Genomic DNA, 23518 nt, shown 5'->3' with positions numbered 1-23518 from the left:
AGAAAGATCTAAACATGCGACAACGAAGATAGTTGGAACTCATAAAAGATTATGACTTGGATATTCAGTACCACGAAGGAAAGGCTAACGTCGTGGCAGACGCACTAAGCCGAAAGACTAACCACTCCCTCAACACCACCTAGGTCCTGTCAGACGGGTTGTGCAAAGATTTCCAAAAGTTGGATTTGGAAATAGTGGAGCAAGGACAAACAAATTCGGAGATCCACCTATTCAATGTCAGAATCATACCCACGCTACTCGAATAAATCAAAACCGGGCAGCAACAGGACCCGGAGCTAGATAAAATACGACTCGAACTGGCCCAGGGAAAGGACGGGCCATTCAAACTATTTGATGATGGCAGCCTCCGCTATCAAGGAAGATGGTGCATACCCACGACACCCCCTCACCTAAACCAACAAATCCTAGAAGAAGGGCACAACTCACCATACTTCGTACACCCCGGAGGAAACAAGCTATACCAAGACGAAAAGAAGTTGTTTTGGTGGCCCAACATGAAGAAGGAAGTCACAGGCTTCGTGAGCAAATGTCTGAACTGCCAAAGAGTAAAAGCCGAATGGTGCAGGCCCAAGGGACTAGTGCAACCCCTCGAAATACCCCAAGGAAAGTGGGACTCGATATCCATGGACTTCGTAGGAGGATTACCCACAACGCCAACAGGGAAAGATAAAATCTAGGTAATAGTGGACCGACTAACCAAGACAGCACGGTTCATTGCCATGAAAGAAACCTGGACAATGACACAACAAGGCAGGGCCTACCTAAACCAGGTGGTGAAGTACCACGGAATTCCCCGAAACATTGTCTCCGATAGAGACCCCAGGTTCCTCTCACAATTATGGAAATCCCTACAGACGGCCATGGGAACAAGACTAAACTTGAGCACTGCCTTCCACCCCACTACCGATGGTCAAACCGAGAGGACCATTCAAACTCTCGAAGACATGCTAAGAGCCTGCATGATAGACTTCCAGGGGACATGGGAAGAACACCTAGACCTCATCGAATTCTCTTACAACAACAGCTATCACGCAAGCATCCGCATGGCTCCCTATGAAGCACTATACGGTCAAAAATGTAGGACCCCCATATGTTGAGAAGACATGGTCAACCCAGTACCCTGGGACCACAATACCTACAGGACACTATAACTAAAGTCAAACGCATACAAGAAAGAATGAAGGCCACCCAGGACCGCCAGAAATCCTACGCCGACCTGGGAAGGAAACAGGCCGAGTTCTCCACAGGGGAGAAAGACAGGCTAAAGATCTCACCTACTCGAGGGGTGATGAGGTTCAGAAAGAAGGGGAAACTCAGTCCCTGGTTCATTGGCCCCTACGAAATCTTAGAAAGAATTGGGAACCTAGCCTACCGCCTCGCCTTGCCCGCCGAACTGGAACGAGTACACAACGTATTCCACATATCACAGCTAAAGAAATACGTGCAAGTCACATGTTACAACCCGAGGCCGTGAACCTGGACGACACACTAACTTACGAAGAGAAACCCGTAAGGGTCCTGGACACTAAAACAAGGGCCACACGCCAACAAGCCATAGAAATGGTAAAAATCCTCTTGTCTAACCACGGAACCGAAGAGGCAACATGGGAACTTAAAGATGCCATGAAGGAACGCTACCCCGAACTTTTCACACAAGGTAACCGAGACGAAACCCTGGGATAAAGGAAGAGGTCGATTCAGCCAAGCCTAAGCTTCGGGGACGAAACTTTCCATTAAGGAGGGGAGGGTGTAACACCCCATGTTACGGCCTCTAAATCAAATTAATTATTTAATTACTTACCATAAAAAGAGAATTAAATTCCCTTAATTAAGCAGGAAGGGTCCACTATAAACCATGGACCCTTATCCCTAAACCAAACTCTTAGTCCTATAAGAAATAGAATTAGTAAACACATACCATTCAGATCCTAACTAGGACTCTTAGATATATATATATATATATATATATATATATAAGGACATAGGAGGCACGTAGAATTCACACCACAATAGCTTTCACCACACAAGAATTCCGAAGAATTCCAATAGGAGAAATCAAGAAGAGGAGATCTTAGAGAAAGACCCTTTATAGCCAAGGATTCTAATTAAGGCTAAGAGGTAACCCATGTCTCAACAAAACCTATTTTCCTTGCTATAATCTTCTTCTTTGGGTCCTTCTCTATGCTTGTGTCTCGATAAATCTTTTATGATGATTATGATATGATCTTGATGTTGATGAGATGATCTTATGTGTTGATCTTGATAATCTTGATGATTATAAGAGGATCTTGATAATTGTGTGTTGAGTCTTGATAAATCTTGATGTTCTTGATTTTAAAGATAAAGTATGATTTTGTGATTTAAATATGATTAGAGCCTTAGGTTGAATCGTGAACTTCGTATTATGATATCCTTTGTATATTTGGGTGGGAATTCACATGTTCGGGTGTTGATTATGTCTAGATGTCATGTTAGGATATGATCAATGTGATTCTTGGTTTTGATCCGTTATTTGACTACGTGGTGTCGTCGTTTACGTTTAAAAGTGTCTAAACATGGTTTCGGGTTCCACAAAAGATCCCGGGACCCAAATATTGAAAAACAGTCAGTGGGGGGTAGGGGAACCATCCACCCATCCACTGCCCCTAAGGGCGTTGCCGGCAGCGGGCAACCGGCGGGCACCCGCTGCCCAGTCGCCTCGCTGTCGGCGAGCAGCTGGAGGGTGGTCCTGCACCCGCTGGTTTCCCCAGTGTGGGATGGTAGTTTTCCCCGTTTGATGTTTCCCCGACCCTCGTGGTGTCCCAACGGACTCCGTTTATCATGCCTGAGTCTAGTTTGATGTCTCGGGTACCATTCGTAGGATAAATGAGTCTTAGGTATTGCATGCTAGTTGAATTGGTATTCCGTTTACCTAGGTGAAAGAAGTATGAACCCCTTAGGAACATTCCTAGTATGTGGATGACCACGCATAAGTTTATTATACGTCTTCTCTCCATTTTCCTAATGTGCTAATGTGGGTTGCATGTGCTTGCTATGTGTTATGTGTGCATGATACCCCAATTTGGTTGCGATCAAATTGGCTATACGGGCAGTTGGATGGGTTGAGAACCATACTAACTGTTAACCAGGCCGGTTGCGATCGGTCTGGTATATAAATATTATATAGGGCTGCGGTCCACCATTTGGTTGCGATCAAACGTTTTACATGAGCTGCGGTTCATGATCTGGTTGCGATTAGAAATACACTTTTGGGCTGCGGTCCACTGTTTGGTTGCGATCAAACATTATGATGAGCTGCGGTTCATCGGTCGGTTGCGATCGACCCCTTCGTGTTGCGATACGAGGCAGGGTGCTGTGGGGCCGTGTCAGAGCTATATGCGCTGACCCTCATGTATGGGCGTGCGATTGGTCCTGTGGCGCCACAAAAGTGTGCTTATGTGTTGAGATAATGATTGAATGACGATATGAATAACGTGACATAATCTTGTGACCTTAGGATATATGCTAGTATCTTTATATGCATGATTATAACTGTTGAATATGCTTGCCCCTACTTGTTGAGTCTATTCTCGGTTTTAAAGCTAGAGTCTCCTAAGTATATATCTTCCGGCTTCAAAATGGTTTTCCTATATATATATATATATATATATATATATATATATATATATATATATATATATATATATATATATATATTGTATTTTAACGCGTTGGAGTGGGTTACTAGCATTATTCGCTGAACAGATATATTTGGCTTTCAGGAACAGATGAGTAGCTCCGGAGCGCGCTAGAGGACCAAGGCTTAGATAGTTAGTTTTCCTTTCGGCCTGTGTGCCATGATGATGTATTGACATTGCTTTGAGGATATTGAGTTAGTATAGTCTGTGCGTCTGAGTTCTCCAGCTCAGATGTGGCATAGCACCCCAAACTCTTATGTTTAGTAATGCTCTATTTCGGTATTAGTAATAGTATTACCTTTATTATATAAGTTTTAAAAGTTTTGAAAATCTGTGGTGTTACACGTGGCCCCTACCCGTGAGGAACACAGTTATCCGGGGCTTGTACCCCGCGGGCAGGAGCACGGGTAGCTGCTACACGTGTTCCCACCCGCGAGGAACGCCGTATGTTGACATCGGGGAATTGTTTCCCCGTGATCCTTTTTTCTTGGTATTTGATGTTTTGGCCTTCCTTTGTTGAATGGTTGAGCTTTTGAGTGTCTTCTTGATGTTTCGAATGTCTAGAACGATGTGTTAGGAATCCATGTTAGGATTTGGTGTCTTGAATTGTAACACCCCCATTTTCCAAAACCAAAATCTGAGAAATTTTTAATTTTTTTTCTTTTATTTAATTATAAAACATTGTTTAAATTGCGGAAGCTAAAAACAAAACGAGGGTATAGGGGATGCTACCGCCACATTTAGATAACAACATTTATCCAAACGCACAAGCTAAAACCACAACTACTAGAAACAACCCAAAACTAATACTAGTATAACAAATTAAATACAATTGTCTAGAAACAACTTCTAGATTATTTAATAAAAAAAATAAATCTCCAAATCTCTAACAAGAAAGGTGAAACGCTCTCATGCTCCAAATGGTCGTGAAACATTACCTGCAAGATAACTAAAGAGGGGACAAACTCAGCATACAACAGCTGGTAAGATTTACTCCACCCCGTAAAACATTTTACACATAGCATATAACACCTTGAAGCACATAATTACCAATTAACCCCTTATTCACATTATACTTGCAATACTCCCTCATACCATTTCTTCACATTTAATTACCAATTACCAAGTCAACCACATAATAAGTATAAGTTATAATTTCATATAACATTCCAGAATTTACTATATCATCAATTAATTTACATAAAATACCTTAACTTTCACGTTTGACAACTTTTCTCAATATTAGGATTTAATCCTTTATTTACCACCAAGTCAATGAGGAGGAGAAATACAAGGCAAAGACCATTACTTCGGCCCCAGTGACCAAAACCAACCAACCAGAGACCAACCCAGTTGGCACGAGATCAATCCCTTAAATATGCATACCCTCATTGAGAGACCAAACCCAATGGGTAGAACGAACTCGATTGTGAGAGACCAACCCCACAAGGTATATAAAAATAATCCAGAACCAAATGCGAGAGACCAACCCCACACTGGTATCCATAATCAAATGTGAGAGACCAACCTCACGAGAAAAAATCCAAGTATAAATCCTCCATGACCAAAATGAATTAAATATTACTTTTATACCAATTAACATGTCATGACCGAAATATTCGTACGCTAAACATAATACACCAATATTTTATAAATATTCTGACATATGAATTCCTTTATACGAACACAACTTATATTACATACAAATTATGCTTATTGATATGCATATATACAATTATACATACTGTCGAAATCATAGTTTGGCTTTAAAATTCACAATTGCATTGATTAGCGAACATACATCTTTCCTAATTACATATCAATACTTATAAATTACATATGAATGCATAGAATCTATATACGAATATATAATGTACATATATATCATGGCATCATCAAACAATTAGTATATCGAACACACAATTCACAAGGATCATGAACCACATAACAACTATCAAAAATAACAAAATAGATTTTTGAAGAAAAAGGTTTTCACATAAACAATTAGGAAAAATGATTTTGTTTATTATGGGGTTAAAAGAATTTTAGATGAACATAAATCTTACCTAAATTTCAAAATCAATAAAACCCTTTGAAAATTTGTAGAAGCGCAGCACACAGTGATATTGAAACTGACGTTGTAACACAAACGATCTGTAACGCAGTTCGGGCAAACAACCCTAATCTGCGAGGCACTTCTCAATTTGAGAACTTGCCTAAATTCTCTAAAAGCTCAATATTTAATGTACACTGTTTGGAACCTGAGATTACACAATAGAATGATCTTTCCTACCAAACTATTGAAACCTAAACACATGTACTACTTTCTAGGGGAATTTAGTATCTTATTCTCAAATACTCTCGTACCTCACAAGATTAATGTTGAATGATTAAGTTCTACAATAAAGGACAACCCCTATTTATAGTAGCTAATCCTAACAGATTCGTGAATAACAAAGTTATTCCTAATCAAACTAGAACTAGAAAATCTTCAACAACAAATCCTTTTAGAACTATTATTCTTCAATAACTATTCCTCGTAGGACTGGTATTCCTTTATAGAACTGTAATTCTTTTTGCACATAACTTTGACAAAACACTTTGAGTCAACATTCTCCCCCTTTGTCAAATTTTTGGCAAAAACCTTGATCTCTGTCTTTCTCCCCCTTAGTTGATGCCACAGTGGTGTTTGATTGATGGTAGATTAATGACAGGTTAGATCACCATCCCATGTGTAGCTTTTATCAGATGATCTTTTCCCATCATAACACATTCATGTTTTTTGTTGTAGACTTTACAATTCTCTTTGGAAAATTCTACTTTGAGTTCATCATCACACAGTTGGCTAATACTGATAATGTTTGCTTTGAGTCCTTATACCAAAAAGACTCTTGGTAATCTGGGTAGTCCATGGACATTCAAGGTACCGCTTGCGGTAATCTGTCCTTTTCCTCCATCTCCAAAAGTGACATGCCCTTCATTTTTGTACTGGATGTTCTCAAGATAATGTGGATTTCCTGTCATATGTCTTGAACATCCGCTGTCAAAATACCAAACACTTTGTTCTTGTCTTGTTTCTGAGGTATACGCGACAGCTTGTGTTTGTTGTTTTCTTACCCAGATTTTCTTATTCTGATTTCGAGCATGTCCAGTCCAGCTCCTGTTGTTATGTCTGTATTGGAGATCATACTGTCTTTTAAAACAATATTCTTTGATGTGCCCGAGTCTGTGACAGTAGTAGCATCTGATTCTTCTTCGATGTTGGAAGTGATGTTGTGACACCTCAGAATTTTCAGTTTGCTGGTTTTCACTGGAGGCTGAGAGTGGAGTCCTAGGCCTTTCAGTTAGATCCTTGATTTCTTGTAGCAGTTTTGCCTCTCTGTTTTTGGAGTCCAATAATTCATTTTGAGCTTCTTTGAACCGTTTTTCTCCTCTATCTTTTTCATCTTTTAGAAACTGATTTTCTTCCATGAGTTCTAGATTTACTTCGATGATTTGTTCCCATTTGGCATGTAGTTGAGTATATGCCTCTAGTAATTCTTGTATATCTTCTCCGTTGTTATTTTCATGATTTGCGGTGAATGCTACGAAATTGGTGTTGGTGTCTTCTTCACTGTCTGAGTCATCACTTAATGTTGTCATGTATGTCTTGTTCTTTCTTTTAAGGTATGTAGCACATTCTAACTGTATGTGTCGAAACCCTTTGCACTCATAGCACTGTATTCCTTCTGTATTTGAACTATCTCTTCTTTTTGAAATAAATTGATTTTCTCCAGTTGGGAAGCCCCTTGATTGATTGAAGCACTTTTGTTTCTAAATTTGTTGAATTTTTTGAGAACTCTGTTGAAATTTTTTGTTAGGAGAGCAATTGATTGTTCCATGGTTTCAGTATCAATTTATGGACTTTCTTTCTGCTTTGATTGGAACGCAATTCCTTTGTCATTATTTTTCCCTTTTTGCAGTATCTCAAGCTCATATGTTTGCAGATTTCCCATTAGATCATTGAGTTTGTAGGTGTTTAGATCTTTGTTTTCTTGGATGGCTGTAACCTTTATCATAAATCTCTCAGGTAGGGAACGTAAGACCTTTTTGACGAGCCTAGGTTCATGAATAGGTTCGCCCAGGTTAAACGCATCTCCAGAGATGCTTAAAACTCTGGCACTAAATTGTGTGATATTTTCTTCTTCTTCCATTTTCAAGTTTTCAAACTTTGTCTGAATCATCTGTAATTTGGATTGTCTTACAGACGTGTTCCCTTCATGATGATCACATAATATACTCCACGCAGTTTTTGCTATGCGAGTGGTGGCAATCAGTTTGAAGGTATCTTCGCTCACAGCTCCATAGATTGCATTCATTGTCTTCGAGTTGAAGTTATATTCTATTTTTTCTTCTTCACTCCAGTCAATTTTAGGTTTTTTATTTCCTTTATCATCAACTGGGGTTTTCCATTCGTTTTCTATAGCATTCCAGACACCTTCTCCTTGTGCCAAGATGTATATCTGCATTCTGGCTTTCCAGTAGGAAAAATTCGTGCCAATGAGGGCAGGTGGCCTAGTGCTTGACAGTCCTTCTCTGGGAAACTCCATTAGGATCCTGCTAATAACTTAAGCAGTTTGGCTCTGATACCAATTAAAAATTTGTAGAAGCGCAGCACACAGTGATATTGAAACTAACGTTGTAACACAAACGATCTGTAACGCAGTTCGGGCAAACAACCCTAATCTGCGAGGCACTTCTCAATTTGAGAACTTGCCTAAATCCTCTAAAAGCTCAATATTTAAAGTACATTGTTTGGAACCTGAGATTACACAATAGAATGATCTTTCCTACCAAACTATTGAAACCTAAACACATTTACTACTTTCTAGGGGAATTTAGTATCCTATTCTCAAATACTCTCGTACCTCACAAGATTAATGTTGAATGCTTAAGTTCTACAATAAAGGACAACCCCTATTTATAATAGCTAATCCTAACAGATTCGTGAATAACAAAGCTATTCCTAATCAAACTAGAACTAGAAAATCTTCAACAACAAATCCTTTTAGAACTAGTATTCTTCAATAACTATTCCTCGTAGGACTGGTATTCCTTTATGGAACTGTAATTCTTTTAGCACATAACTTTGACAAAACACTTTGAGTCAACACCCTTAAACCAAATCCTACGATCTCCCCTCCGTAAACTCTCCTTCAAATTGAGAAGGCGAGGTGTGAATTAATGGTGTCGGCTAAAGATAATGATGATGAGAAACTAGTGACGTTGTTTGAGGAAATTAGTAAAAAAAATAATGGATTTGCTAGGTTCTACCTTCTCCTATTTAGTCGTGCATAATTACCAACACTATTTGAGATTACTAATGGGTCTAGGATAGTAGTCTAATGAGACTACTAATATTAGTCGTGGTCAGGGAGTAGGATACCTACATTAGCTAATAATAACTAATTAGGATAATTTAATAATTAGCTTAGACACCTATCTATATCTGTACACGTAATATATAACTATATAAATATCTATATCACATAGCCTAGGTTTTCCTTTTTTTTTTTTACTATATGCAGCGTGTGCTGACTTATATATTAAAATATACATATGTATAAATATATAGATTAGGTACATAACAGTATATATATTCATATCATATCTATATACTTACATTGTACGCAAGTCATATATATTATAGGATTAAGAATATTAACTGCAGGATTATTAGGAAGCCTAAGAATTAAAATAAAATCTGGAGAACAAGGATTACGAAATATACATACAGTGTCCAAAAATATGGGGTATGACACTCTACCCTCCTTAAAAGATGCTTCGTCCCCGAAGCATAACCATAGAAAAATACCGGGTATCACAATCTACCCACCTTAAAAGATGCTTCGCCCCCGAAGCATAATCATAAGGCAACATGAAACAAGGAAGACTCGACAAATCGGGAAATCAAGAGACTCAAACTTAACTTCAATACACCACAAAGATCAGGTATCACATTCTCCTTTCCTAAGAAATAAAGTTACGTCCCCTTAACTTCAATGCAAGTTCTTAGCCAAATAACACACAAATCAATTATCGAAATTATTTGACAATCACCATTAGAATAAGGCACAAAGTTCAAATTAAACATAGATTACCACTTATCAAATATCACAATCAAAGTAAATAATATGCAACTAAATATGCAATGTCTCACCAACTATTATAATCGAACCTACACAAACTATTAAACCAAAGATGAATACGTCTCTAGGTGATTCACTCTTGTGTCAATGCATCATGCGACATCACCAGAAACCATATCACCGGCCTCAACTTGAGTTCTACTCATGACGAAGATCCTTCCTCGATTGTTGTTCCCACCATGGTTGTTTTGACCTCCATTATCAGTTGCTTGATTGTTCCCATTCTTATTTCCATTGCTGCCTCCACCATTGTGATCTCGGTTTCCAGTCCCATGATTGTTAGGTCTAGGTCCTCTTTGATTTCCTCCATTAACGTTAAATCCTTGTTGATTCCCATTTTGTTCTAAATGACATTCATATGCTCGATGTCCCAACTTTTGGCATTTGAAGCATTTCACTAAATTTCCTTGGCAATCCTTCCCAGGGTGTCCATTTCCACATTCTTGCAGTAATGATACCTCTCCATTCCATTGCGTTTCTGCCAGTGACCTTCTTGCCCATTGTTGCCACCATAACCTCCATTGCCCTTGTTGTTTTGAAATCCTTTATTTGACAATTGATTGTTGAACTTTGGTCTTTTATCCCCTTGCTTGTTATCTTCCTCGTTGCTCTCCATCCTCTTCCTACTCTTCATGTTGGCTTCTCTTTCAATCAACTCCACACGATAAAGGTTAGCAGCCTTATTGTATGCCTTATTTAGTGTTTCAAGATCAAGGGCGCAAATTACCTTTTGAATTCCAAAATTCAGTCCACTAATGAATTTCTGTGTCTTGCTATACTCATCAGGAACCAACCTAGGTGCAAAACGAGCAAGCTCCAATAATTTCGCATGATACTCTTGCACAGACAAATTCTTGCTTTAAGTGTAAGAACTCCTCATACATTGCAGCCTTAACATGTTCAGGATAGAATCGATCCCTCATACCATCCTTGAAGACCTCCCAGTCAAAGTCAGGTTGTTGACTAAGAGCATGACCATTATTTACCCACCAAATGTCAGCTTCTTGTTGCAAGTAGTACACAGCAGCCTCCACCTTTTGGTCCGCAGGGCAACCAATAGCATCCAACAACTTTCAAAAGCTCTTATCCAATCCTCAAGCACACGGGGATCTTCTTGTCCGCCATAAAAAGGAGGATTGAGACTAGAAACCTTTTTAGCCACATCGTTTCCATTGCCATTCTGAAGTAACGTAGCACCCAAAGCTTGTGTCAACTGTTGAAGTCCATGAGCCAGTTGAGCATTAGTGGGAGCAATGATTTCGTTCCCACCATCACTACCTTCGTGAGCGGACACGTTCCTTCTTGGCGGCATGATGACTATTCTACAACAAAATTAACAGCGTTACCGCTGGGGGGTTGTACTAAATTCATACCATAAGCGGGTATCCAAAAGAAGAACCACTAGCACAAATGCCATCACTAGAGATCTTAACAAGTCCACCACTACTAAACAGGCCTCTACTAAAAAAAAATCAATTAATTCACAACAATTCAATTACCATAACAATTCAATATTTCAAAGTAGTCCAACTTTCATGCTCAACCAAATAAACAAGTCCACCATCTATTGAGAAACAAAATTTCCACCAAATGGAAAAATCACAAAAAAATTCAATAATCCACCAAGATTCAAATATCATAACAGGTTACCAATAATCACAAGTAATGCAAAAGCACAATATGCAAAATCACATTTCCTCACCGCGGTTATTCCAAATTTTAAATTCCTAGCAAATTATAATTCCTATGCCTGCATCTCAAAACCTAACATCCGCTTAGGCTCTTAAAGTCAACTTCTTAACATCCTAGGACTCAAACCTAGGGCTCTGATACCAATTTGTAACACCCCCATTTTCCAAAACCAAAATCTGAGAAATTTTTAATTTTTTTTTCTTTTATTTAATTATAAAACATTGTTTAAATTGCGGAAGCTAAAAACAAAACGAGGGCATAGGGGATGCTACCGCCACATTTAGATAACAACATTTATCCAAACGCACAGGCTAAAACCACAACTACTAGAAACAATCCAAAACTAATACTAGTATAAAAAATTAAATACAATTGTCTAGAAACAACTTCTAGATTATCTAATAAAAATAAATAAATCTCCAAAGCTCTAACAAGAAAGGTGAAACGCTCTCATGCTCCAAATGCTCATGAAACATTACCTGCAAGATAACTAAAGAGGGGACAAACTCAGCATACAACAACTGTTAAGACTTACTCCACCCCGTAAAACATTTTACGCATAGCATATAACACCTTGAATTACATAATTCCACATTAACCCCTTATTCACATTATACTTGCAATACTCCCTCCTACCATTTCTTCACATTTAATTACCAATTACCAAGTCAACCACATAATAAGTATAAGTTATAATTTCATATAACATTCCAGAATTTACTATATCATCAATTAATTTACATAAAATACCTTAACTTTCACGTTTGACAACTTTTCTCAATATTAGGATTTAATCCTTTATTTACCACCAAGTCAATGAGGAGGAGAAATACAAGGCAAGGACCATTACTTCGGCCCCAGTGACCAAAACCAACCAACCAGAGACCAACCCAGTTGACACGAGATCAATCCCTTAAGTATGCATACCCCCATTGAGAGTCCAACCCCAATGGGTAGAACGAACTCGATTGTGAGAGACCAACCCCACAAGGTATATAAAAATAATCCAGAACCAAATACGAGAGACCAACCCCACACTGGAATCCATAATCAAATGTGAGAGACCACCCTCACGAGAAAAAATCCAAGTATAAATCTGTTGGAAAAATTAGCTTAAAATGGCATAAAATGGCATATTAAGTGGCTATTTTGTGGAACAATTATCAGTGGGGTCCACTTCCAATTTGGGTTGGGTCAAAGTGGATTCGTATTCTTCATAGTAAGACGAAGAGATTGATATATTGTACGCTCAAAACGGATAATGGGTGAATGAGATATTGATTCTCAAAGTAGACCCATTTGAGTTGGGAAATGAAGGGAAAATAGTGGACTTTGTCCCACATTGGTTTGGAAACAAGATTTTCCCCCCTTATATACATGAGCTCTTTTGAAGCTTGTAGAATTGTATAGCATAGAGGCTCTCTCGCACGGGGGGGGGGGGGGGGGGGGGGTGCAAATCAAAATCCAACTAGAGGAGATCGAAAAGGCTTGAAATTAAGCCTGAGCTCGCGTGCGCCGGCACCTGTGACCACGAGAGTAGTGCACTCACTCTCGTGTTGCCTGGTTCGTGTGCTCTTGTTTGAACCTGCGCCCCAACGGTCTGAAACCCAAAAGTTCAGCTTGTTGTACAGATTAAACTCATCTGTTACGGAATTAATACTGTTTAAGTTTAATCCTACTTAGAGGTAGAGCAGTAGCTTTTCATCACAGTACAACAAAACGAAAGAAATTCCAGTAGCTTTCAGCTTCTCAAAACTCTGCTTCTACTCTCTTCTTTACCAACTAGTGTTCTCTACTTTGCTTTGTTTTCCGGGTTCCTTGTTTAGATGCTTAAACAAGGAATCGTAGCATGTTTTATCCTGGGAAACCTAGGCTACAATGCTCCTAGCACTTGTGGGAGGTAGCAAATAAGGTTTTAAGGAAAAGAACTCCGTGTTCGAACTCGTGCTAAACCTATATCCAAACACTCCACCTTTTCCTTCCCAGTTTTCTGTTTTTTCCCATATAATATTAATCTTTCCGTAGGATTATTATTATTTTGGGATTTTCCACCTTATTACCCAACAAAATCATCCATGACCAAAATGAATTAAATATTACTTTTATACCAATTAACATGCCATGACCGAAATATTCGTACGCTAAACATAATACACCAATATTTTATAAATATTCTGACATATGAATTCCTTTATACGAACACAACTTATATTACATACAAATTATGCTTATTGATATGCATATATACAATTATACATACTGTCGAAATCATAGTTTGGCTTTAAAATTCACAATTGCATTGATCAGCGAACATACATCTTTCCTAATTACATATCAATACTTATAAATTACATATGAATGCACAGAATGTATATACGAATATATAATGTACATATATATCATGTCATCATCAAACAATTTTTATATCGAACACACAATTCACAAGGATCATGAACCACATAACAACTATCAAAAATAACAAAATAGATTTTTAAAGAAAAAGGTTTTCACATAAACAATTAGAAAAAATGATTTTGTTTATTATGGGGTTAAAAGAATTTTAGATAACATAAATCTTATCTATATTTCAAAATCAATAAAACCCTTAAACCAAATCCTACGATCGCCCCTCCGTAAACTCTCCTTCGAATTGAGAAGGCAAGGTGTGAATTAATGGTGTCGGCTAAAGATGATGATGATGAGAAACTGGTGACGTTGTTTGAGGAAATTAGTAAACAAAATAATGGATTTGCTAGGTTCTGCCTTCTCCTATTTAGCCGCGCATAATTACCAACACTATTTGAGATTACTAATGGTTCTAGGATACTAGTCTAATGAGACTACTAATATTAGTCGTGGTCAGGGAGTAGGATACCTACATTAGCTAATAATAACTAATTAGGATAATTTAATAATTAGCTTAGACACCTATCTATATTTGTACACGTAATATATAACTATATAAATATCTATATCACATAGCGGTTTTCCTTTTTTTTTTTTTTTACTATATGCAGAGTGTGCTGACTTATATATTAAAATATACATATGTATAAATATATAGATTAGGTACAGTATATATATTCCTATCATATCTATATACTTACACTGTACGCAAGTCATATATATTATAGGATTAAGAATATTAACTGCAGGATTATTAGGAAGCCTAAGAATTAAAATAAAATCCGGAGAACAAGGATTACGAAATATACATACAGTGTCCAAAAATATGGGGTATGACATGAATCGTGCTAACGGCCCAACCTTGTGATTTGTTGGATTGATGATTGAGTCTTTGTGATTCGTTGGAATTATCTTGGTTTGCCCATTTGATAAGCATGCTTGTTTTGATGTCGTTATGCGAGTATGTGCGGTTTGTTCCTTCTTGTTGAGGATGGAAACTTGTGTTGTCCACCGTGTTGGTCGTGGATTGGAGTCCACCGTGATTGTTGAGTATTGTATCTTGCTATTCGTTGAATTCTCTTGATTGACTCTTGTGATTGGATCATGTGTGATCATTGAGTTCTGTTGATACTTGATTGGGCTATTTATGAGCCTCAATCCTCTTGATGATGACTATGTGTGACTATGATGAAATTGGTGGTTTGTTACTGAGCTTTGCTCATGAGTTCGGCAGTATGCGACTATGATATTTAATGGTATCCTCGTGTACTGAGAGTTCGGCGGTATTGTTTGGCGGCAGTTTGGTGGGGGACGACGGTCCCAGGAGGTAAAAGGTTGGACTCAGAAGTATAGGGTGGCACTCGGAGGTACAAGTTGGAACTGTGATAAGGCCGAGGGTAGCCATAAGGGTAGCACTATGGAATAAGGTTGGACTTGGTACTTGTTATTGAAATGTGTTGATCATTATGATGTTGTTGTTGTATTCCTTGCTTTGAGCATGTCTATGGTGAACACTACCTCGTGAAGGGTAGGTTACACGTAGAGTTGTGTTGTCATTTGTTGTTTGTGGTTTCTCTTATCTTGATGAGATTGTTGGTCTTAATCCTTGTTGAGAGTGCTTATGAGTCTATTGTGGTTTCACTCTTGGTTTTCAAATGATATATATATGGTATTCCCCGTTTCAACTGCATTTTATTCTATCTATCTATAATTTGATACTTAACGCGTATTGGTCGGTTACCAGCATTATTCGCTGACCGGGTGTCATCCCTTATCTATATGTTGTTTACAGGTTTTGCTTAGTGGGAGAGCGCGCTAGTGGAAACGGTAGCTAGTGTAGCCCTTTCCTTTTCTTAGTTTATGTTTGGCCTGTGAGCCCTAGATGTTTTGTGGCCCGTGTGCCTTAGACATGTGTTGTTATATTGGAGTTGTAGACTTAGCCTATGAACCTATGTTGTGATAGGTGTGGCATAATATCCCCGTTTAGACTTGCTTCCGCTTTATCTTTAATGGATGTTTAGCTTGTTTATCTAGTTATTTAAGTTAGCTGTATTAGATGAACTGTGATTACAACTGAACAGATTGAGGAAATATATACAATACAGAATCATAGAAAGACTAGGATAGGGAGTCATAATGTGACTCAAATACAAAGTGTCCTAATAAGGGTCAATATTATCTTTTCAAATTTCTTATTTTTTTTCCCTTTTAATTTTTTTTTTCACGTAAAAATTTATAAAAAGCGGACATAGAAGATGCGGCTACAAATAGGGAAATACAAGACATACAACCAACGCAAAAAATGTCACACATACCCCAAGTCACTAACACATAAACCATCATTACCTTTATTACCAAGATTGGAAAATGCAATGTTTTAAAAGTATTTTAAATTTTAGACAACAATAACGAATGATGGAAGTCTATTTATTCTTTTAATTATTACATTGTCATGTTAATAATATATTATCCGATCCGTCTTATTAGGTTGATAACATGCTTGTGACAAAAGGTAGAATCGCCCATCTTAAACTCCCTCACACCCCAGCCTGATAGTTTGTTATTTGTCAAGACAAATCATGGACACTTAAGCTTGTTTCCATGAGTCTTAAGGCGGGCATAGCAAGGGCAAAGATGCTTGTTGCCGTAAGTTCCCGGCGGGACGCAGTTGCATCTTCGGCAGCATGTCTTGCATGCCCTGCTGCACACATTCTTTCTTGATGCTTTCCTACATCTTCTTGCGCATGCATGTCCACAATCTGTACAATATACATATAAATATAAAAAATAAAGTTATTTTTGTACCGATTTGAACCGCCCATCAAGGTTCATCAATGGTTAAAGTTTTATTTTAAAAATATGAAATTAATTTTATAATTAATATAAATTTTCAAATTTATGATATTTATAAAAATGACTCTGTTTCTTTTCTTCTTATTTTTCAGCAACCCTCAATTCAACCATTATCTATCCAAATAAATGGATCAGATTAGTCATCTTCTCAGTGTACAAGAACACATAGGTTATCTGATGCTCTGTTGGGTATCTAATTTAAGTGATTATTTTCATATTTTCTCTTTATAAATGTGTGAGTTTTTTTTTTAATATAACATAAATTGAAATTTAGAAAGAAGGGGTACTACTGTAAATAAATAAAAGCATAAAAATAATTGAAAATACTATATATGATAATTTCATAAAATGTTAATTCCAGAGGAATTACCTTGTCTTTGGTGGCAATTTCAAATTTAGTGCCATGCTATCGTTTTTGCCATTTAACACTCTAGACTATCAGATTTTAGACACTTTTGATCATTTCGATGACTTTTGCAGTGAAACCCTATTTTAGAAGGGTAATTTCGTCTCTTCAATTTTTTTTTTAAATTCCAATGAGTTAATTCCAGCAGAGATTCTTTGTCTTTAGTGGAAATTCCAAATTCAGTCCCAGACAGTCATTATTTTTTCCATTTAACAAACTATACTATCATATCTTGGACACTTTTGGTCCTTCAGATGGCTTTTTCCTGTGAAACCCCATTTTAGGCAATGACATTTTTGTCTTTTCAATTTTTAATTTTTTGATTTTTTGCGTTGGTTTTTTTTTTTCCATTTCCAATTTAATTTCTTCTCTTCAGTCTTTGATTGCAACATCTCCTTCACATAACTCTTGTCTTCATCTCCTTCAACCCTACACAATGACGATATCGAGTACATGAGGACCTCCGGGTGTTGGGGATTCATTTTGCAACGCAGTTGGAAAGCTCAGGGTGTTACCACACGGTCGTCTTCAATCTGACCACTATTGTTTTAGTCCATCATTATGTGAATTATTACTATAGATGTAGAGAAAAAAAAAACATATTCTTTGTCATTAAAAAATACCCTTCCTAAAATAGGGTTTCAATGAAAAAACCAAAAGTCTCCAAAATATGATAGTTTGGGGTGTTAAATGGTAAAAATGATTACCTGTAACTAAATTTTGAATTGTGACCAAAGACAAGGGACCTTTGCTGGAATTAACTCATTGGGGAAATAATAATAATAATGATAGGGAATATCCCTCGGGCGTATGACCGTATATCTACTTGGCATGTATTCTGTATATCGAGAGGGACACCTCCCGATCTCGCCCGATCCCTTCAGTGCCCAACCCGACTCGAGGTGAGGCACAAGTTTATTCTTTTAGGATTATTAGTTGTTGCACGGAAAACCTTGGGCTCGGGAGGAGTTCCTGACCCTAGCGCTCGACCGGGTTGTCCCGAACATAATGACTCCTATACTTAGCAGATAAATACAGCCAACACCGCTATACCCGATCACATCATAATCAGATGGCGTCATGAATCTCTTGGCATGTGGATGTATCGGCGACGCTTGCGACTTCCTCAATTCATGCGATACACGTGACGGATATGCCGAGCTCCTAGCATGTATCCCCTTTTCAGCCCTTTATATAAGGCACATTAAATGCCTTGAGGAGGGACTTTTGGACCTTCTCACTAATAATACTATTGGAATTTTTAGCTTAATAATGACATTTAAGTGGCTATTTTGCGATACAAATATATGTGGGGTCTGTTGGCATCGGCCGGGTTGGCCGAGTTCAGCCGCTACTCGATTCGGGACGTGGTGTTGTGACTTACAATGGAGAGATGTGGTTAAATGGTTAATGTCCATCTACCTATCACCAATTGGTTTTAAGTAGGATATGGCAACCAGGTACCATAGAACTCTGTGGTTAAGCGTGCTTGACTTCCGATCCAACAATTGGTATTAGAGCAGAGGTCACGGGTTCGAATCGATGGCGAGGCGAAAGCCGAGTCCAGTGCGGCAGGTGCTAGGAGTGGGATTGTTGGGCGTCGGCCAGGTTGGCCGAGTTCAGCCACTGCTTAATTCAGGACTTGGCACTGTGGGTTACCATGGAGAGATGTGGTTAAATGGTCAATGTCCACCTACCTATCACCAATTGGTTTTAAGTACGATATGGCAACCAGGTACCATAGAACTCTGTGGTTAAGCGTGCTTGACTTTCGGCAATCCCGGGATGGGTGACCCACTGAGAAGTAAGCACCGGGATGGGTGACCCACATTTGAGTTGAAAAATGCACCCACTGGAAGTAAGCATAGTGTAGGGCCCCGACCCACATTTGAGTTGAAAAATGCACCCCCAGGTAGAACTTTGTGGTTAAGCGTGCTTGACTTTCGGCAATCCCGGGATGGGTGACCCACTGAGAAGTAAGCACCGGGATGGGTGACCCACATTTGAGTTGAAAAATGCACCCACTGGGAAGTAAGCATAGTGTAGCGCCCCCGGGATGGGTGACCCACATTTGAGTTGAAAAATGCACCCACTGGGAAGTAAGCATAGTGTAGCGCCCCGGGATGGGTGACCCACATTGGTGAACGAGAAATTGATTCTAAAAGTACACCTATTTGAGTTAAAAAATGGAGGTGGGATGGGTGACCCACATTAAATGGAGGTGGGATGGGTGACCCACATTGGTGAACGAGAAATTGATTCTAAAAGTACACCTATTTGAGTTGAAAAATGGAGGTGGAAAGAGGAAAGGCTTTGTAAAAATCAAATATTAAAATTATTACATATGCGGGCAACTGTGAGCACGAATGTCGTCCAAAAATTGGCTAGCCTAGCGAACTATGTTATGCCAATATTTCGTATAAATTTTAATTTTTCCAACTTAGAGCCACTGTCCGAGTAGTGAATCCGAAGAGTAAACTATGCCTACCATAGTACCATTCTCTTATAAACCAGTGTTAAAGCTAATTATTTTACCTTATCTTATAAATACTTTGTTGTGGCAGATTGTTTGTGTTGCTGGATTTGGATTTATCAAAATCCGTTTGTTTCCTCTCATCTCCTCTCTCGTTTTTCACTAGAAAATTTCTGCCAACACTTTCTTAAATTGTATGAAGTAGTGCTCAGCTTGTGTTCTAGTTCGCTGAGTTTTTCGTTTGAGTGCTCAAACATTAAATCGTAATCCATTTTATCTTGGGAGACTGACGATACAATACTTCTAACACCTTCGGGAGGTAGCAAATCGATTTTAATAAAAGTATGTGTTATACATCGACTCGAATTTCTCCTTCTTCTCATTTCTTGTTCATTGGGTTTATATTACAAATTATAAAACCCTTTTTCATTATATATATATATATATATATATATATATATATATATATATATATATATTATTCTTAGTTTCATACCAAAATTTGGTTGGAATTAATTTTTAAACAAATTAAATTCCATTTTTCGTTTATATATATATATATATATATATATATATATATATATATATATATATATTTTTTTTTATATACTCCATATATTATTTTGGTAAATAACTTATTCACCACCTACAAACACCTCTTAGCTCAGGAATGTTCGACTAGGGGTGTTAGCAAACAGAGCTTTCGATAAACTACTCGTGTTTGAATTCCTGTTTGGTAAGCGTTCGTTTATGTTCGTTTATTAAGGTAAACGAACATTAACAAACAAATTTTAGAGCTTTGTTAATAAACAAACATAGTCTGAATAGTTGTAAGCTAGTTTGCTAATAGATCATGAACAAGCTCGTCTGTTTAATTTGTTTAATATTGTTCGCGAACAAGCTCGTTTAGTGTTCGCTTAATAATGTTCATGAACAAGTTTGTTTAGTGTTCATTTAATAATGTTCATGAACAAGCTTGTTTATGTTGTTTGTTTGGCTATTGTTTATGAACTTAGATTATTTCTTGTTCACGAACGAATTGTGATCATAAACATGTGCAGATGTTTGGTTATTAAGTGTTCACGAACGTGCTTGTAAACGAACATGTTCGTGAACGTGTTCGCGAACATTAACGAACATGTTCGTGAACGTGTTCGCGAACATTAACGAACACGTTCGTAAACATGTTCGCGAGCGTTAACAAATACTAATGAACGCTTAACAAACGAACACGAACACTCCAAAATTCTTTACAAACGAACACGAACAACCTCCGTTCGTTTATGTTCGGTTCGTTAACAGCCCTACGTCCGACCCACTGTCTAAGTTACTCGAGCTCGCGGACCTACTTGGTAGACTATACGTATGCGTATTTAGAGACCCCATTGTATTTAACATGTCAAATAAAAATTGAGGAGATGAAAATACACTTGCCTAAAATAGAATTTCACCAAAAAAGTCATCGAAAAGACTAAAAGTGTGCAAAATATAATAGTCTGTGGTGTTAAATGGCAAAACCGATAGTCTATGACTAAATTTAGAATTATCACCAAAGATAAGGGATCTCCGTTGAAATTAACTAAAACATCTACAAATAGTAAGCATGATCATTTTTAATAATTGGTTCTACTTTTAGAGTTTTGGTCCATCAATTATAGCAATGTATTTATGTACTTTTGATCATCAACAATCAATTTGACTATTTTTAATCTATAGACTTTTTTCAAATCAATTGAGTTCAGTTCAAAATGTCTTAGAAGCCTATCAAGAAGGGTGGAGTTTAATTTGATAAAAGTAAAAGCATTTTAGACTTTCTAAATTTGATGACCAAAAGTGTAATTGTACTATTACTAACACTTTTAATACACAAATAATACTCCATGAAAACATCATCCTTCAAACACTAAGCGTAAGCATGAAATTGAAAACCTTATTCTATGCAGTGTTCAAAAAATCGCTAGTTGCTTTTCCGGCTCCTGAGGTGCCTAGGCACCCCTTTTTTTTATTTTTTATTTTTAATTTAAGACTTGATAATTATAAACTATTTATACTTTAATAGTTTATACTAAAATATTAAATATTAACCTTAAAACATCTAGAATTGTAAAAATTGTATAGAGATTTAAAGAATTAAAAAAAAAAAAAAAAAAAAAAAACAATTCCACAAAGTCACAACTCAAAGAGTATCAACTTACTTCCAAACTTTCAAATCGATCAATTAATAAAATCATAGAGAAAATAATCAAGTTGAAACTCCAAATGACATCGTTCTGAACAATTTAAGGTTATTTCGCTCAAAATGACGTCGTTTTGAGCGAAATAACCTATTTAAAAAAATTGAACAATAACTAATATTGGTCGACTAGGCAGCCGGCTACCTAGAACACCAATTACAGTGATATTCTAGATGGCCGGCGCCTAGACGCGATTTTTCAACAATGATTTTACGTGGACAATAATGAAGGGGCTCAAGAATAAACTTACTTATTTTTGGATGATGACTTTTTTTGAAAAGGGCTCCGTCTCTACCGTCTTCATTGATCTTATTGAAAAATGAAAAATATAATCAGAGAATTAGAACTTGTACTAGATGAAGAAAAAATAAACTAGTTAAAGAAAAATGTAACAGAGGGCATTGTATGAGAGGAAGGCAGGCTCCAGTCTCCAGAACAACTGAACAAATATAAGAGAATGAACTTACTTGGGTCACAGAATTATTGAAGTCATCCATGAGCAATGCCTCTCCAAACCCCTATAACATAGTGAATTTAGTCTAAAATTAGAATATTATACCGCACAAAATCTTGTACCATTTGACGTAGTTAAGTCAAGAAGCTCCAATTCTTTATTTGCACCGATCATTTGTGAATTAACTAACTTCATCATGACTTATGTGTTAATGAAATAAGACAGTATAATATGGTATAATATATTTGGTGCAAAATATCGAATTGATATACATCATTTGTTGTTTAAGAAATTGGAAAACATCCTAATCTTGTAAATTGTTAGTTTAATTCAAAAGTATATATATATTATACCTGTATGAGGAGAATGGCGATGAAGAAGATTGAGAAGATTTTCATGTTTGGAGAAGAAAGATATGACGAGGAGGTGAGGATGAAAGGTATATATATTTATAGCAGAGAGGGAAAGAGAGTGCATTGATGCCATATTAATAATGTTGATATGAAAACACAAGATAACATGAGTGTATTCGGTTTGGAGGTTTGTAATGCCTTTTTGTTGTTGCACCTGACTTAAAATGCTTCCATGTGAGCTGCACAGCTGTGGACAAAAAGTATACAGAGAATAAGGTGAGAAAGGCATGCGGGCATGCTTTTATATATATATGGTCCCCTTAACACATTGGCACCATATATTGGTTATCTGGAAAATAATTAAGATGAAATGTCATATTATATTATGCAGTCTAATATGGCATTATTGGGATGCATGCATGTCTTATCCCCTTTCTCAGGAGTGTCACTCCGGGCTGGTTTGCCCCATTAGGCCCGCTCCACTGCTAGTAGAAATTATTGTGTTACGTGGATCATAACAAAAAGTACATTTTTAATATACTAAATGTACATTATTTTTATACTGAATGTACATTATATAATATAATGTACACTCAGTACAAAAATAATGTGCATCCCCTGAATACAATGTACATTATTTTTGTACTAAATGTACATTATGTTCGTACTGAATGTACATTATGTTACAGTATACAAAATATGGTTCACACAACTTGTGTGGTCCATGGTCCATACAATAATGATTGACTGCTAGTTGAAAT

General features: G+C 37.2%; 1 protein-coding gene across 1 annotated transcript; it reads right to left on the bottom strand.

The window, feature by feature from the left end:
• Positions 1 to 16309: 16309 nt before the first annotated feature.
• Positions 16310 to 23012, bottom strand: LOC109171320 (gibberellin-regulated protein 9-like). Its single transcript, XM_019320393.1, has 4 exons — positions 22758 to 23012; positions 22418 to 22468; positions 22201 to 22258; positions 16310 to 16743 (listed from the first exon to the last, which is right to left on the bottom strand). Exons 1-4 carry the CDS (start codon positions 22800 to 22802, stop codon positions 16562 to 16564), a joined length of 336 nt encoding a protein of 111 aa, XP_019175938.1. The 5' UTR covers positions 22803 to 23012; the 3' UTR covers positions 16310 to 16561.
• Positions 23013 to 23518: the final 506 nt, after the last annotated feature.

Source organism: Ipomoea nil, unplaced genomic scaffold (assembly GCF_001879475.1).
Source record: "Ipomoea nil cultivar Tokyo-kokei standard unplaced genomic scaffold, Asagao_1.1 scaffold3415, whole genome shotgun sequence".
In the NCBI taxonomy this organism is placed as follows: domain Eukaryota; kingdom Viridiplantae; phylum Streptophyta; class Magnoliopsida; order Solanales; family Convolvulaceae; genus Ipomoea; species Ipomoea nil.
This window is presented reverse-complemented; position numbering and strand designations above follow the sequence as displayed.

What these genes read in the sequence shown, in the direction of transcription:
- LOC109171320 (XM_019320393.1), bottom strand. Translation starts at nt 22,802, where the DNA reads ATGAAAATCTTCTCAATCTTCTTCATCGCCATTCTCCTCATACAG. An exon ending in TCAATAATTCTGTGACCCAA is followed by an intron (nt 22,259 to 22,417) that starts GTAAGTTCATTC and finishes TTTTTCAATAAG; the next exon opens with ATCAATGAAGACGGTAGAGA. An exon ending in AAGTCATCATCCAAAAATAA is followed by an intron (nt 16,744 to 22,200) that starts GTAAGTTTATTC and finishes TATATTGTACAG; the next exon opens with ATTGTGGACATGCATGCGCA.